The sequence below is a fragment of the Somniosus microcephalus genome, unplaced genomic scaffold (assembly GCF_052327205.1).
Source record: "Somniosus microcephalus isolate GS21.2 unplaced genomic scaffold, FLI_Smic_1.0 unresolved_chr3, whole genome shotgun sequence".
NCBI lineage: Eukaryota > Metazoa > Chordata > Chondrichthyes > Squaliformes > Somniosidae > Somniosus > Somniosus microcephalus.
The window spans coordinates 39,214,307-39,232,303 of record NW_028225181.1 but is presented as its reverse complement, the minus strand read 5'-3'; the positions used below and the strand labels follow the sequence as shown (position 1 = coordinate 39,232,303).

General features: G+C 47.8%; 1 protein-coding gene across 1 annotated transcript; it reads left to right on the top strand.

Annotated features, from left to right (window-relative positions):
* The first annotated feature begins 3,876 nt into the window (after positions 1-3,876).
* On the top strand, positions 3,877-5,236 carry LOC147091375 (uncharacterized). The gene has a single exon (XM_085976551.1). The coding sequence runs from the start codon at positions 3,914-3,916 to the stop codon at positions 5,234-5,236; it is 1,323 nt and encodes a 440-aa protein (XP_085832677.1). The 5' UTR covers positions 3,877-3,913.
* The last annotated feature ends 12,761 nt before the right edge of the window (positions 5,237-17,997 follow it).

Sequence of the window (17,997 nt, the reverse complement as noted above, 5' to 3'; positions counted from 1 at the left end):
GGGATGCTGGTGTAGAGTGCCGAGACGTCCATCGTGGCAAGGAGTGTTCCTGGTTCAACTGGTCCGTGGGTGCTGAGTTTCTGTAAGAATTCTGTAGTGTTGCGACAGAAGCTGTGGGTTCCCTGTACGATGGGTTTCAGGATGCCCTCGATGTATCCAGAGAGGTTCTCACACAGGGTTCCGTTGCCTGATACGATAGGGCGTCCGGGTGTGTTGGCTTTGTTTATCTTTGGGAGGCAATAGAAGTCTCCCACGTGGGGAGTACGTGGGATGAGAGTGTGTAGGATGCTTTGAAGGTCTGGATCGAAGGTATTGATCAGTCTGTTGAGTTGGCGGGTGTGTTCTTTGGACGGATCTGCAGGTAACTGTCTGCAGTGTTCCTGGTTGTCCAGTTGTCAGTATGCGTCTTTGCATAGTCCGTTCTGTTCTGTATGACGATGGCTCCCCCTTTGTCTGCTGGTTTGATGACGATGTTGCGGTTGGACTTGAGAGCATGGATGGCATTTTGTTGTGCTAGGGTGACATTCTGGACTGTCTTGTGAGTGCGGCTGATGAATCTGGCGTTGATGCAGCTCCTGATAGCTTGAGCATACATGTCAAGCTTAGGGCAGCAACCCTCCGGAGGGGTCATATTTGACTCTTTCTTCTTCGGTTGCTGCACTGCGGATCCGCCTGTCTGCTGTTCAAGATCTTTGGTTATCTCATTGGGTTCGCTGCTGACATCTTGGGATTTGTGGAAGAATTCCCGGAGCCTCATTCTCCTGATGAATTCCTCTCTGTCTGCCGTGAGACCGATGGGGTCCATTTTGGTGGTGGGGCAGAAATTGAGCCCTCGGCTGAGAACGCCAATTTCGTCTGGTTGAAGGGTGTGGTCGGACAAGTTGACGATGGACTTCCCTGTGCTTTCAACCATGGTACCGGGGGAGGCGTGATTGCTGCTGGTGGTGATGCCGAGTTTCTCAAGCTTCCTCTTCTTCATGTGCATGTAAGCAGTGTAGTTCCGTTGCCTCGTTTGTTTGGCAGTGTCTCGTAGCTGGTCTGCTGTGTCCTGAGCACAGGCTGAGAACATGGACTCTATCTCGGTTTCGATGTTGCGGCGTCTGCTGTAGAGCTGGTGTACGAGATGGTTGAGGAGTTTGCGAGAGGTACGACGGCAGTGTCTCTCAGCATAGTCTGTGTTGTAGGTCGACTTGAGTGGGTTTGTGATCTGTAGTCCTTTCGGGATGTTGTCTGCTTTCTTGCATCTCTGTAGAAACTTGATGTCTTTGTCGATATATGCACTCTTCTTGGAGATCCTCTCCACTTTGAGCCGGCAGTTTGTGGTGTCGATAGTAGCCATGGTCTGCAGGTGCCGGTGTTGGACTGGGGTGGACAAACGTAAGAAGTCACAATACACCAAGTTATAATCCAGCAGTTTTATTTGAAATCACAAACTTTCGGAGCGCTGCTCCTTCATCAGGTGAAGTGGAGAGATGCATAAAGACACAGCTTTTATAGTCAGAGAATAATGCCAGATGATTACAGGTAATCTTTCTAACTGCCATTTATCACACTTCGGCAGAGAGATAATCACAGCAATCAATGGTGTGAATGGTGTCCAAAAAGGTTAGTCAGGAAAACATTACATCAAAGAACAATGAGGTGGTGTCACAAGGGGTCAAATGTTGCAGATGCTGGGGTCTGTATGAAAAACAAAAAACAGACAAAACAACATTTTTTCTGTTGAAAATCACAGCAGGTCCAGCCGCATCTGTGTAAGTAGAACAAGCCAACAACGACTCGAGTCTGGATGACCCTACGTCAGGTGGGGTTACATGTAGAGTGACATGAACCCAAGGTCCCGGTTGAGGCTGTACTCATGTGTGAAGAACTTGGCTACCAGTTTCTGCTCGACGATTTTGCGTTGTCATGTGTCTCAAAGGCCGCCTTGGAGACCGGGATCTTGGGTTCATGTCACGCTACATGGAACCCCACCTGACGTAGCGTCATCCAGATTCGAGTCGTCGTTGGCTTGTTCTCTCTACACAGATGCAGCCGGACCTGCTGTGATTTCCAGCAAAAAAAATGTTTTTTTGCCTGTTTTTTGCTTTTCATACAGACCCCAGCATCTGCAACATTTGACCCCTGGTGAACCCACCTCTTTGTTCTTTGATGTAATGTTTTCCTGACTAACATTTTTGGACATCATTCACACCTTTGATTGCTGTGATTATCTCTCTGCCGAGGTGTGATAAATGGCAGTTAGAAGGATTACCTGTAATCATCTGGCATTATTCTCTGACTATATAAGTTGTGTCTTTATGCATCTCTCCACTTCACCTGACGAAGGAGCAGCGCTCCGAAAGCTTATGATTTCAAGTAAAACTGTTGGACTATAACCTGCTGTTGTGTGACTTCTTACATGTGTCCACCCCAGTCCAACACCGGCATCTCCACACCATGGCTACTATCGACACCACAAACTGCCGGCTCAATGTGGAGAGGATCTCCAAGAAGATCGCACATATCGACACAGACATCAAGTTCCTACAGAGATGCAAGAAAGCAGACAAGATCCCAAAAGGACTACAGATCACGATCCCACTCAAGTCGACCTACAACACAGACTATGCTTCGAGCCTCTGCCGTCATACCTCTCTCACACTCCTCAACCATCTCGTACACCAGCTCTACAGCAGATGCCGCAACCTTGAAACCAAGATAGAGTCCATGTTCTCAGCCGAGGGCTCAATTTCTGCCCCACCACCAAAATGGACCCCAAACGCCTTGCGGCAGACACAGAGGAATTTATCAGGAGAATGAGGCTCCGGGAATTCTTCCACAAATCCCAAGAGGTCAGCAGCGAACCCAATGAGACAACCAATGATCCGGAACATCAGACAGAGGGATCCGCAGTGCAGCCACCGAAGAAGAAAGAATGAATTTGGACCCCTCCGGAGGGTCGCTGCCCAAAGCTTGACATGTATGCTCAAGCTGTCAGGAGATGCATCAACGCCAGATTCAACAGCCACACTCACAAGACAGTCCAGAATATCACCCGAGCAAAACGCAACGTCAGAATCACAGAATCACAGAAACCTTACAGTACAGATAGAGGCCATTTCGGCCCATCGAGCCTGCACCGACACATATCCCACCCGATCCCCGTAACCCCTACACCAGCACATATCCCACCCTATCCCCGTAACCCCACGTATTTAATCCCCCTAACACTAAGGGTCAATTTTTATCATAGCCAATCAACCTAACCCGCACATCTTTGGACTGTGGGAGGAAACCGGAGCACCCGGAGAAAACCCACGCAAACACGGGGAGAATGTGCAAACTCCACACAGACAGTCACCCGAGGCCGGATTCGAACCCGGGTCCCTGGCGCTGTGAGGCAACAGTGCTAACCACTATGCCTACGTCATCCATGCTCTCAAGACCAACTGCAACATCGTCATCAAACCAGCAGACAAAGGAGGAGCCATCGTCATACAGAACAGAACGGACTATTGCAAAGAAGCATACCGACAACTGGACAACCAGGAACACTACAGACAGTTACCCGCAGATCCGACCAAAGAACACACCCGCCAACTCAAAAGACTGATCAAGACCTTCGATTCAGAACTTCAAAGCATCCTACGTGCTCTCATCCCATGTACTCCCCGTGTGGGAGACTTCTACTGCCTCCCAAAGATACACAAAGCCAACACACCCGGCCATCCTATCGTATCAGGCAATGGAACCCTGTGTGAGAACCACTCTGGATACATCGAGGGCATCCTGAAACCCATTGTACAGGGAACCCCCAGCTTCTGTCACGACACTACTGACTTACAGAAACTCAGCACCCACGGACCAGTTGAACCAGGAACACTCCTCGCCACAATGGACGTCTCGGCACTCTACACCAGTATCCCCCACGATGACGGCATCGCTGCGACAGCCTCAGTACTCAACACCAACACCAACAACAGCCATCCTACAACTCATCCACTTCATCCTTGACCACAATGTCTTCACCTTCGACAACCAGTTCTTTACCCAAACACACGGAACAGCCATGGGGACCATATTCGCACCACAATACGCCAACATCTTCATGCACAAGTTCGAGCAAGACTTCTTCACTGCACAGGACCTCCAACAAACGCTATACACCAGATACATCGACGACATTTTCTTCCTATGGACCAACGGCGAAGAATCACTGAAAAGTCTACACGATAACATCAACAAGTTCCATTCCACCATCAAACTCACCATGGACTACTCCTCAGAATCGGTTTCATTCTTGGACACACGAATCTCCATCAAAGACGGACACCTCAGCACTTCACTCTACCGCAAGCCCACGGACAACCTCAGGATGCTCCCTTTCTCCAGCTTCCACCCTAACCACGTTAAAGAAGCCATCACCTATGGACAAGCCCTGCGAATAGATAGGATCTTCTCAGATGAGGAGGAAAGCGATGGAAACCTACAGACGCTGAAAGACACCCTCGTGAAAACGGGATATGACGCTCGACTCTTCGATCGACAGTTCCGATGGGCCACAGCAATAAATCGCATAGACCTCCTCAGAAGACAAACAAGGGAGACACCCAACAGAGTACCCTTCGTCGTCCAGTACTTCCCCGGAGCGGAGAAACTACGCCTTGTTCTTCGCAGCCTTCAACATGACATCGATGATGATGAACACCTCGCTAAGGCTATCCCCACGCCTCCACTACTCGCCTTCAAACAGCCACCTAAGCTCAAACAGACCATCGTTCGCAGCAAATTGCCCAGCTTTCAGGAGAACAGCGACCACGACACCACACAACCCTGCCATGGCAACCTCTGCAAGACATGCCAGATCATCAACACAGATAATATCATCACACATGAGGAAAGCACCCACCAGGTACATGGTACATACTCATGTGACACGGCCAACGTTGGGTACCTCATACGTTGCAGGAAAGGATGCCCTGGAACATGGTACATTGGCGCGACCATGCAGTCACTGCGAAAACGAATGACTGGACACCACACAACAATCGCCAGGCAGGAGTGCTGCCTCCCAGTCGGGGAACACTTCAGCAGTGAAGGACATTTAGCCTCCGATCTTCGGGTAAGCATTCTCCAAGGCGGCCTTCGAGACACACGACAACCCAAAATCGTAGAGAAGGAACTGATAGCCAAGTTCTGCACTCATGAGGACGGCCTCAACCGGGATCTTGGGTTCATGTCACGCTACATGTAACTCCACCTGACGTAGGGTGATCCAGAATCGAGTCGCCATTGGCTTGTTCTCTCTACACAGATGCGGCCGGACCTGTTGTGATTCCCAGCAAAAAAAAATGATTTTTTTGTCTGTTTTCTGTTTTCCATAAAGACCCCAGCATCTGCAACATTTGACCCCTTGTGGCCCCACCTCATTAGAGTCATAGAGTCATAGAGTAATACAGCACCGATAGAGGCCCTTCGGCCCATCGTGTCCACGCCGGCCATCAAGCCCTGTCTAATCTAATCCCATATTCCAGCATTTGGCCCGTAGCCTTGTATGCTATGGCATTTCAAATGCACATCCAAATGCTTCTTAAATGTTGTGAGGGTTTCTGCCTCCACAACCCTTTCAGGCAGTGAGTTCCAGACTCCAACCACCCTCTGGGTGAAAAAGTTCTTTCTCAAATCCCCTCTAAACCTCCCGCCCTTTACCTTGAATCTATGCCCCCTAGTTAGTGACCCCTCTACTAAGGGAAAAAGCTCCTCAGCATCCATCCTATCTATGCCCCTCATAATTTTGTACACCTCAATCATGTCCCCCCTCAGCCTCCTCTGCTCCAAGGAGCATTGTTCTTTGATGTAATGTTTTCCTGACTAAACTTTTTGGACACCATTCACACCTTTGATTGCTGTGATTATCTCTCTGCCGAGGTGTGATAAATGGCAGTTAGAAAGATTACCGGTAATCATCTGGCATTATTCTCTGACTATATAAGCTGTGTCTTTATGCATCTCTGCACTTCACCTGATGAAGGAGCAGCACTCCGAAAGCTTGTGATTTCAAATAAAACTGTTTGACTATAACCTGGTGTTGTGTGACTTCTTCCATTTGTCCAGCCCAGTCCAACACTGGCATCTCCACACCAAGAATAGAGGGGGTGGAGTATGCTTTATGATCAACAATTCTTGTTGTTCCGATGTGGAACTACTTCCATCTGCTTGTTCACCCGATCTTGAACACCTGATGATCAAATGCCGACCCTTCTACCTCCCGAGAGAGTTCTCAAGCGTGATCATTACTGTGGTTTATATTCCACCACAGGCCGACGCAAATAGGGCACTAAACGAGCTGTATGGTATCATTAGCAGGCTTGAAACTTCCCATCCAGAGACTGCATTTTCGTGGCTGGCGATTTCAACAAAGCCAATCTGAAGAAAGTACTGCTTAAATACCATCAGCATATCACCTGCCCAACGTGAACCAAGAACATACTAGATCACGTTTACACTCCGTTCCGGGATGGATCCAAGGCCCTCCCCCGCCCTCTCTTCGCCATATCAGATCACGACTCCATTCTGCTGCTACCCACTTATAGGCAGAAACTGAAACAGGAAAAGCCTGTGATGAGATCACTACAACGATGGTCGGACCAATCAGACGCTGTGTTACAAGACTGTTTTGATTCCACTGACTGGGATATGTTTCGGAATGCCTCGGACAATGACGTCAACACATATACAGATTCAGTCATTAGTTTCATAAACAAGTGCATAGATGATGCTGTTCCAAGGATTGCTTTATGAACATTTCCCAACCAGAAACCATGGGTTAATGGCGATATCCGTGCTATGCTAAAAGCACGGTCCATCGCATTCAACTCTGGGGACATAGATGAGTACAAGAAATCACAAATGCAAAAAAAAATACACGGATAAAGTGGAATCACACTATCATAGCTCAGATTCGCAAAGGATGTGGTGTGGACTACAATCTATTCTGGGCTACAAAGGGAAACCCAGCTGTGTCATGCCCAGCAATGCTTCTCTCCCGGATGAGCTTAACACTTTTTATGCCTGGTTAGAGGCCAACAACAACTGACCTGTTACAAGGGCACCCGCGACTCAGGACGACCGGGTCTTCTCAATCTCCGTGGCTGACGTGAGCAAGACATTTAAGAGAGTGAACACCCACAATGCACCCGGTGCAGATGGAATCACTGGGTGTGTCCTTAGAGCATGCACTGACCAGCTGGCAGGCGTGTTTACGGATTTATTCAATCGGTCACTGTACCAGTCTGTAGTCCCCACCTGCTTCAAGATGACATCAGTTATTCCAGTCCCCAAAAAAACAAAAGTAACCTGTTTAAACGACTACCGCCCCATAGCACTCACTTCTGTCATTATGAAGTGCTTTGAGAGGCTGGTCAAAACCCACATCAACTCCTTACTAACTGACACACTGGACCCACTCCAATTTGCTTACCGCCCAAAAGATCGAGGGATGATGCCATCGCCACTGTACTGCACCCTGCCTTATCACACCTGGATAAGAGGAACACCTATGTGAGAATGTTGTTCATTGATTAAAGTTCAGCATTCAATGCCATTATCCCCGCCAAGCTTGTCAACAAGCTCAGTGAGCTGGGGCTTAACACCTCCCTATGCAACTGGATCCTGGACATCCTGACGGGCAGATCCCAGGTGGTCAAAATAGGCAGTAACACCTCCTCAACACTGATCCGGAACAAGGGAGCTCCCCAGGTTTGTGTGCTTAGCCCCCTTCTGTACTCCCTGTTTACTAACGATTGCATGGCCATGCACAACTCCAACTCCATCATCAAGTTTGCTGATGATACTACCGTTGCAGGCCTCATCACAGATGGCGACGAGGCAGGCTACAGGGAGGAGGTAAGAGATCTAGCAGAATGGTGCAAGTACAACAACCTCTCCCTCAACATCAGCAACACAAAGAGATGATCGTGGACTACAGGAAGTGGCAAGGGGAGGGACACACCCCAATCTACATCGAAGGGGCTGAGGTGGAGAGGGCCAGCAGCTTCAAATTCCTGGGTGTATTCATTATGGAGGACTTAACATGGTCACATCACATCGACGTCGTAACTGTAGTGTATGTACCTTTAAGGGGAGAACTACTTTTACAGCTCCTGTATACTGTAGTACCAGCAGTGACCACACCTGTATATAAACCCTGAGTAGGGATCTGTACTGTTAGTTTTGGAATAATCCTCATCCAGTAAACACCTGTTGATTGTTCCTCTGCAGTCTCTGCCGAGTTATTGAAGGACACCTACATCAAGATACACAGATTTAACATTGGTGATGAGTGGATTCAAACCTACCTGCAACTCTGCATCACCTCCCAGGGATTCGCTCCTGGAGAACAGTGAAAGAAGAAGGCCGAGTCCAGAAATACGGGTGTCGACCATCCAGAGAAGACTTGAGCATCGCAGAGGAGGCTTTGGAGAGCTGGGCTTGGTTCTCCAGTCACAACGATCCAGCGCAATGGGCTGGCAACAGGTATGGCACAGACCCTTCACGGACAGCAGCGGCTGGAGCTGACCGACGGCACAGAAAAAGGCCGAGCAGCATCGACGGGTTAAGAGAGAGGGTAAAGCGCACAGGGCGCAGCCGGTGTACGGGACCGAGTGGCATCAACGAAAGAGGTGCGCAGGAAAAATGCGCAGAGCGCAGCCGGTGTTCAGGACAGAGCGGCATCAACGAGAGAGGTGCGCAGGAAAAGGCGCAGAGCGCGGCCGGTGTTCAAGGGCTGAGCAGCATCCGCGGGGAAGAAAGGAAAGTGAGGAGATGACATTTGAGCCGCAGCGGAGAAGAAGGGAGTGCGCGGGAGACGCCATTTCTGAGCCGCAGTGGAGAAGAAGGGAGAGTGCGGGAGACGCCATTTTTAAGCCGCAGCGGAGAAGAAGGGAGAGCGCGGGGACGCCATTTTTGAGCCACAGCGGAGAAGAAGGGAGAGCGCGGGAGACGCCATTTTGAGCCACAGTGGAGAAGAAGGGAGAGCGTGGGAAGAAAGGAAAGCACGGGAGACGCCATTTTGAGCCAGCGGAGAAGAAGTGAGAGCACGGGAGATGCCATTTTTAGCCAGTCTAACCACACCCAGGGATGCCGAAGAGTGGCAGTGTCACAGTGTTCGAAAATGAAGTCGAATATTGGCCGACATATGTAGAACGCATTGAAGTGTACTGCAAGGCGAATGAAGTGCCAAATGCCAGGAAAGCACTGGTATTGTTGAATTCCATGGGTGCAAAAACGTATGGCTTACTGCGAAACCTAGTAACCCCAGAGAAGCCACTGGAAAAGGATTTTGAAAGCATAGTGGCAATCCTACAGGACCACTTAAACCCCACACCGCTGCTGATAGCAGAAAGATTTAAGTTTGACAAAAGAAACCAGCATAAACACGAAAGTAATGCTGAGCATTTAACGGAACTGCGCAAGCTATCGAAACACTGCCAGTTTGGAACGGGACAAGCAGATGCTTTATGGAACAAGTTTGTGTGTGGGCTTCAAAGTGAAGGAACCCAGAAACGGCTTCTATCAGAAAAGGATCTTACGCTGGACAAGGCTTTCAGCATGGCAGTATCACACGAAGCAGCAGCACGGGGCGCCGCAGAGATACAACGGAGACCGCAAGAATATGGCACAAATGAAATGTCATATGGAGCAGTGAAGTGTTATCGCTGCGGCAGAACAACACAAGACCATAAGGATTGTTGGTTCAAGGACCAAGTGTGCAGAAAGTGTGGAAAAGTAGGACACATAGCAAGAGTCTGCAGGTCGGGAAAGAAAACCAGCAGCAAGAAATCTCCACAGGAGAAGTACAAAAAGGTACATAAGGTGACGGAGAGTAGTTCAGACAAACAGAAAAGTGATACAGACTCCGGAAGCAAGGAGCTGGGTTGTCTGAAACTACGTAATGTAATCAAAATGGAGGATCACCAAACTATCTGTGTCACGCTCAAGATAGACGGAGTCCAAGTGAAAATGGAATTGGACACAGGATCAGCCCTAACAGTCATAAACCGAAGGGACTACAAGCGGCTATTCTCACATGTACCCTTGGGAGATACAGAGATTGTCTTGAAGACGTACACGGGGCAAAAAGTCTACCCCAAGGAAAAATAAGGGTGAACGTGATATACAACGGCAAGGAAACACCAAAAATGGACCTATATGTATTGCCAGATGGAGGACCACCACTACTAGGACGTGAATGGATCCAGAAGATACAGTTAGATTGGCATTCCATATAAGCACTGGCGGTAGATGCCAAAAAGGATGACGACGTCACACCTGGACAACTGTCAAAAATGCAAACTGACGCACAAGAAGTGTTCCAGGAGGGACTCGGAACTCTAAAAGGCATAACAGCGACGATCAAAATAGAGGAAAATACAAGCCCAAAGGTTTTTAAGGCCCGACCAGCCGTCGAAGCAGAGCTGGAAGGTTTAGAACGTTCTGGAGAACTGTCAAAAGTGGACTGGAGCGAGTGAGCTACACCCATCGTTCCTGTAATGAAGAGGTCGTTGAATAATATGCCTGGGTAACCAAAGAAGGTTCGCATCTGTGGGGACTTTAAGGTGACAGTGAACGCAGTCCTTCACACGGTACAATATCCGCTTCCGCGGATTGAAGATATTTTCACCTCGCTATCTGGAGGAAAACGCTTCACTAAGATTGATCTGGCCCAGGCGTACTTGCGAATGGTGGTAGAAGAAGTCTCGAAACAGTACCTCACGATCAACACTCATAAAGAACCCTACCAATACAACTGGCTGGTGTTCGGGGTAGCATCAGCTCCGGCTATTTGGCAAAGGGCAATGGATCAAGCCCTGCAAGGGATTTCAGGGACCCAGTGTTATTTGGACGACATCCTGGTCACGGGCGAAATAACAGTGATCACCTCGCCAACCTGGAGCAGGTGCTCACTAGATTGAAGGAATATGGGCTCCGAGCTAATCGCCACGAATGCGAGTTTTTCCAGAAGCAGATCTCGTATTGTGGCCATGTTATTGATGAAGAGGGGTTACATAAGTCCCCTGCAAAGATTGAAGCAGTAGGCAAGGCTCCAGCACCGGAAAATGTGTCACAACTGAGGTCGTTCCTCGGGCTGGTGAACTACTACCATAAGTTCTTGCCGAATTTGTCGACAGTACTAAATGCACTGAACACCCTATTGCAAACGGGGGGTATCATGGAAGTGGAATGACGAATGTAAACGAGCTTTCCAGAAGTGCAAAGAATTGATCACATCAAAAGAGGTGTTGGCTCATTTCAACCCAGCACTACCAAATCGGTTGGAGTTTGATGCATCACCCTATGGTATTGGAGCGGTGCTGTCACACAAATTCCCGGATGGCTTGGAGAGGCCAGTAGCCTTTGCGTCTCGGTCACTAACCTCAGCCGAGCGTAACTACGCCCAGATTGACAGGGAGGCCTCAGCCTAGTGTGGGGAGTGAAAAAGTTCAACCACTATCTGCACGGGCAGATGTTCACCTTGCTGACTGGCCACCAGCCACTTGTCTCCATCTTTAATCCAAAGAAGGGTGTTCTGGTGATGACTGTGCAATGGCTACAAATATGGTCCCTTTTTCTAGGGGTGAACCAACATGAAATAGAGTATAAGGGCATGAAACATCATGGAAACGCTGATGGGCTATCACGCCTGCCACTGCCTACTGCGGAGGAAGCACCAGCAGTGGACCCTGTCGAAATATTTTATTCGACTATAATTGAACGCTTGCCAGTAACTAACGCGGATATAGGGAAGGAGACCCAAAATGACCCGACACTGTCTCGGGTATATGATTTGCTGGTGAACGGATGGCCAACACATGGCGACTCACTGTTGCCAGCATTCTCATCCAGAAGAGAACAGCTGTCAGTATGCCAGGGGACATTAATGTGTGGATCCCGAGTGGTAATTCCACCCAAGTTAAGGGAGAGAGTGCTCAATGAGCTTCACGAAGGCCATCTGGGAGGGGTGAACATGAAAAGCCTTGCTAGGGCTTATGTGTGGTGGCCGGGGATCGATCAGCAAATCGAGGACCTACAAGGAGCTGCTCAGGATGCCAGAAGGTCCAAAATGCACCACCACATGCCCCTCTACACCAATGGGAGTGGCCCTCATCTCCATGGCAACGGGTGCATATTGATTTTGCTGTTCCATTCATGGACTCAATGTTCTTAATAGCCGTAGATGCGCACTCGAAATGGCCTGAGGTGATCAAAATGTCCTCCACCACCACGGAGAAAACGATTGGAGTCCTACGGGCCATATTTGCCAGGAACGGCTTGACAGAGCAGATTTGCTCTGATAACGGACCACAGTTTGTGTCCGAAGAGTTTCGGAAATTTATGAGAAGGAATGGGATAAGGCATTACACATCCACCCCGTATCATCCAGCCACAAATGGATTGGCTGAGGGGTTCGTACAAACCTTTAAAAAGGCAGTAAGGGCCATGTGCGATGACGACATTCCACTGCAGCATAAGGTGGACAATTTCCTGTTAGCCTACAGAAATGCGACACATGCAGTTAACAACCAGAACTCGGCCGTGATGTTCTTTAACTGAAGGTTCAGATCTCGTCTGGATTTGCTCAGACCAAATGTATGAAGAAATGTTGAGAATAAGCAATTCCAGCACATCAATGAGAAGCCGACAAGGAGCTTCAATGTAGGGCAACCAGTCTTGGCCCGCGACTACCGAACAGAGAAATGGCAACCAGGAACTATATGCACACGGCAGGGGCCACTAATGTACACAGTGGATGTTGGGGAGAACATTGTGAGACGCCATGTCGACCAGATCCTAGCGTCACAGGAACGAGTCAACCCCATGTCTCGCGTACCTGGTGATGAACCTGACATACAGGTAGCATCTACCCCAGAAACAGTAGCATCGGAAGCTGATGAACCAACCGACGACAGGGGGGCAGAATCGCCTCCGCACCAAGAGGAAGACACTCAGGAAAGGTGCTATCCAGAAAGGATCAGGAAGCCGCCCCAAAGATTGAATTTATAAATGGACTATTTTCAGTTAATGTGCATGTTAAAAGTGTTAACTGTTAAATGAATGTTATGGTACTGTTAATCTAAAAGGGGAGGAATTGTAGTGTATGTAGCTTTAAGGGGAGAACTACTTTTACAGCTCCTGTATACTGTAGTACCGGCAGTGACCACACCTGTATATAAACCCTGAGTAGGGATCTCTTCTGTTAGTGTTCGAATAACCCTCATCCAGTAAACACCTGTTGATTGTTCCTCTGCAGTCTCTGCCGAGTTATTGAAGGACACCTACATCAAGATACACGGATTTAACAACGCCTGTTCTTCCTCAGGAGACTAAAGAAATTTGGAATGGCCCCCCAGATTCTCACCAACTTCTACCGGTGCACCATCGAGAGTGTCCTGTCTGGCTGCATCACTACCTGGTATGGCAACTGCACTGCCACAGACCGCAAGGCTCTACAGATGGTGTTGAAAGCTGCACAACATTCTGTAGGAATTAAACAACCTGCTGTCCTGGATATCTACCCCGAGAGGTGCCCGGGGAAGGCCCTGAGAATCATTAAAGACACGAGCCACCCCAGCCACAACCTCTTTGCCCTGCTCCCGACCGTTAAGAGATACCGAAGCATATGGTCTCGTACCAGTAGGTTTCGAAACAGCTTCTACCCCCAGGCCATAAGACTCATGAACGTATAATTTATTATTATTTATTACTGTTGTGTTATTTATTATTACTGTATTTCTATTAGTATTTTATCATTTTTATGCCATATTTATTCCAATGTTGGGAGGACTTGTAAAAATCAACATTTCATTGTGCAGTACACACGTCTGCTGCATATATGACAAATAAAATTTAATTGTAATTGTAATTGTAATTGTAACTCCCTATATTCAGCCTTTAGGATATAATCCCGTTTTTCAGCTATTTCGTTGGTACCTATATGCACCACGACAACTGGCCGTTCACCCTCCCCTTCCAGAATGCCCTGCAGCAGAATAAAATTGCGGGGGGTGTGATAAATAATAATGTCACAGTGAGGGACGTTGGATATATCAGAGTGTTAATTTGACGGGTGTTGGGTGTTTCAGAGCGTTAAAGTAATGGGTGTGGCATATATCAAAGTGTTACATTTAGTGGGGTGTGGTATGTCAGTGTTTTACAGTGAAGAGTGTGGGGAATAGCAGTGTGGTACATTCAGGGATTTAAGCATATCAGATTGTTACAGTGAGCATTGTGGTGTATATCAGATTGTTCAAGTGAGTTGTGTGGGGTAATTTAGATTGTTGCAGTGAGGGGTGTAGGGTATATCAGAATGTTTCAGTGAGGGGTGAGGTTCATTGCAGATTGCGACATTGAGTGGAGTATTGTATATCAGAATGTTACAGTGAGTGGTGTGGGGTATATCAGAGTGTTGCAATGTCGTGTGCGTGGTATTTCAGTGTGTTAAAGTGTTGGGTGTGTATTGTATCAGAGAATTGCAGTGCGGGGTGTGGGATATATAAGAGTGCCTCGGTGGTATGGTGTATATCAGACCGTTACAGTGAGGGATGTGGAGTATATCAGAGTGGTACACAGAGGGTTGTGGCTGATATCAGAGTGTTACAGTGTGGGCTGTTGGTATATAATAGGGTTACATTGAGTGATGAATCAGGGTGTTAACGTGGGCGGTGTGGTATATAGCAGAGGATTACAGCGAGGTTTCAGGTCTATATCAGAGATTTACAGTGGTGTGGTGTATATCAGGGCGTTGCACTGAGAGGTTTGGTGTATATCAGTGTGTTACATTTAGTGGAGTGTGTTATATCTTAGTCTTAGAGTGAAAAGTGTGGGGTATAGCAGTGCGTTACAGTGAGGGGTGTGGGGTATATATGACTTTTAAATTGAGGGGTGTATCTGGGTGTTACACTGAGTGGTGTGGCGTATATCAGAGTGTTACAGCGAGGGCTGAGATCTACAAATGATATTTCCGGGTGTGTGGGTATATCAGAGCGTTGCATTGAGAGGTTTGGTGTATATCAGATTGTTACATGTAGTGGGGTTTTGTATAACAGAGTGTTATAGTGAAGAGTATGTTGAATAGCATTGTGTTACATTTTGGGCATATCAGATTGTTACAGTGCGGGGTGCGGGGTATAACAGAATGCGAAACTGAGTGGTATTGTGTAAATCAGAGTGTTACAGTGAGGTGTGTGGGGCATATCCAAATGTTACAGTGTAGAGTGCGATGTACATCAGAGTGTTACAGTGAGTGGTGTGGGGTAAATCAGAGTTTTATAGTGAGAGGGGTAGGATATATCTGAATGTTGCAGTGAGGGGTGTGATGAATATCAGAATGTTATATTGAGGAGTGAGGTGTCTATCAGACTTAGGAGTGATCGGTGTGGCATATGTAAGTGTGTTAGAGTGAGGGATGTGGGGTAAATCATTGTGTTACAGTGAGGGTGTAGCGTATATCAGAGTGTTACAGTGAGGGGTGTGCTGTATATCAAAGTGTTACATTGAGTGGTGTAATGTATATCAGAATGTTAGAGTGAGTGGTGTGGGGTGCATCAGATTGTTACATTGAGAGGTGTAGTGTATATCAGATTGTTACAGTGAGGGGTGTGGTGTATATCAGAGTGTTCCAGTGAGCGGTGTGGGGTAAATCAGAGTGTTACAGTGAGCGGTCGGGGGTGTATCAGAGTTTTACTGTGAGGCGTGTAGGGTAAATCAGAATGTTACTTTGAGGGATGTGGTGTATATCAGAGTGTTATTTTGAGGGATGTTCGGTAAATCAATGTATTACAATGAGGGGTTTAGCGTATATCAAAATGTTACAGTGAGGGGTGTGTTGTATATCAGGGTGTTACTTTGAGTGGTGTAGTTTATATCAGAATGTTGCAGTGGTGTGGGGTGTATCAAAGTGTTACAGTGAGGGGTGTAGTGTATATCAGATTGTTAAAGTGAGGGGTGTGGTTTAATTCAGAGTGTTACAATTTGGTGTTTGTGGTATTTCACAGTTGAAGTGTTGGGTGTGTAGTATATCAGAGATTTGCAGTGTGTTGTGTGGACTATACAAGAGTGCTTCTGGTGTGTGGTGTATATCGGAGTGTTACAGTGAGGGGTGCGGAGTATATCAGAGTGTTACAGTGAGGGCTGTGGTTAATATCAAAATCTTACATTTTGGGGTGTGGCGTATAAGGCAGTGTTACATTGAGGCCTTTATCAGGGTGTTACAGTGAGGGGTGTGGGGTATATAAGTGTTTTACATTGAGGGGTGTATCAAGGTGTTACAGTGAGGTTTGTGGTCCATATCAGTGATTTACGTGGGTGAGGGTTATCTCAGGGCGTTGCACTGAGAGATTTGGTGTACATCAGAGTATTACATTTCGTGAGGTGTGGTATATCAGTGTTACAGTGAAGGGTATGGGGAATAGCAGTGTGTTACTGTTCGGGCATATCAGATTGTTACAGTGCGGGGTTTGGGGTATATCATAGTCTTTAAGTGAGTAGTGTTGGGTAAATCAGAGTGTTATAGTGCGGGGTGTGGTGATTATCAAAGTATTACAGTGAAGAGCGTGGGATATAACAGATTATTACAGTGGGGGTGTCGGGTATACCAGATCGTTACAGGGAGTAATATGTGTTATATAGGAGAGTTAATGGGAGGTGTGGGTCACATCAGAGATTTACAGTGAGGCATGTAGGGTATATCAGTGTTAGAGTGATAGGTGTGGTGTATATAAGAGTGTTACAGTGCGGGATGTGGAGAATAGCAATGTGGTACATTGAGGGTTGTAGGCAGTATCAGATTGTGAGAGTGCGGAGCGTGGTGTATATCAGAGTGTTTTGTGTGTTTGGTGTATTTCACAGTGTTAAAGAGAGGGTTGGTGGGTATATCAGATTATTACAGTGAAGGGTGTTGGTGTAGTGTATGTACCTTTAAGGGGAGAACTACTTTTTACAGCTCCTGTATAATGTAGTACCGGCAGTGACCAAACCTGTATATAAACCCTGGGATCTGTACAGTTAGTTTTAGAGTAACACTCATTCAGTAAACACCTGTTCATTGTTCCCTGCAGTCTCTTGTCTAATTATTGAAGGACAACATCAAGATACACGGATCTAACATTGGCGACGAGAAGATTCAAACCTACCTGCAACTCTGCATCACCTCCCAGGGATTCGCTCCTGGAGAACAGTGAAAGAAGAAGGCGGAGTCCAGAAGCACGGGCGTTGACCACGGGAAACCCCCCAGTCATCCAGCGGAGATTTGAGCATCGCAGGGGAGGCTGTCGAGAGCCGGGCTTGGTTCTCCAGTTACAGTGGTCCAGCGAAACGGGCTGGCAACAGGTACGGCACAGACCCTTCCCGGACAGCGGCAGCTAGAGCCAACCGATGGCACAGAAAAAGGCCGAGTAGCGTCGACGGGAGAAGAGAGAGGGTAAAACGCGCAGAGCGCAGCCGGTGTTCAGGACTGAGCGGCGTCAGCGGGGAAGAGAGACGAGAGAGAGCAGAGTGCAGCCGGTGTTCAAGGACCGAGCAGCGTCAGCGGGGAAGAAAGGAAAGCGCGGGAGCCACCATTTTGCGCCAGTTTAACCACACCCAGGGATGCCAAAGAGTGGCAGTGTCACAGCGTTCGTCAATGAAGTCGAAGATTGGACAACACATGTCGAATGCATAGAAATGTACTGCTAGGCGAATGAAGTGCCAGATGACAGGAAAGCGCTGGTATTGTTGAATTCAATTGGTGCAAAAACATATGGCTTACTGCGAAACCTAGTAACCCCAGAGAAGCCAGTGGAAAAGGATTTTGAAAACATTGTGTCAAATCTACAGGACCACTTAAACCCCACACCGCTGCTGATAGCAGAAAGATTTAAGTTTCACAAAAGGAACCAGCAAAAAGATGAAAGTAACGCTGAGTTTTTAACGGAACTGCGCATGCTATCGAAACACTGTCAGTTTGGAACGGGACCAGCA

Bases quoted from the DNA above. Each gene is read 5' to 3' on its own strand.
- LOC147091375 (XM_085976551.1), top strand. From the start codon at position 3,914: ATGACGGCATCGCTGCGACAGCCTCAGTACTCAACACCAACACCAACA.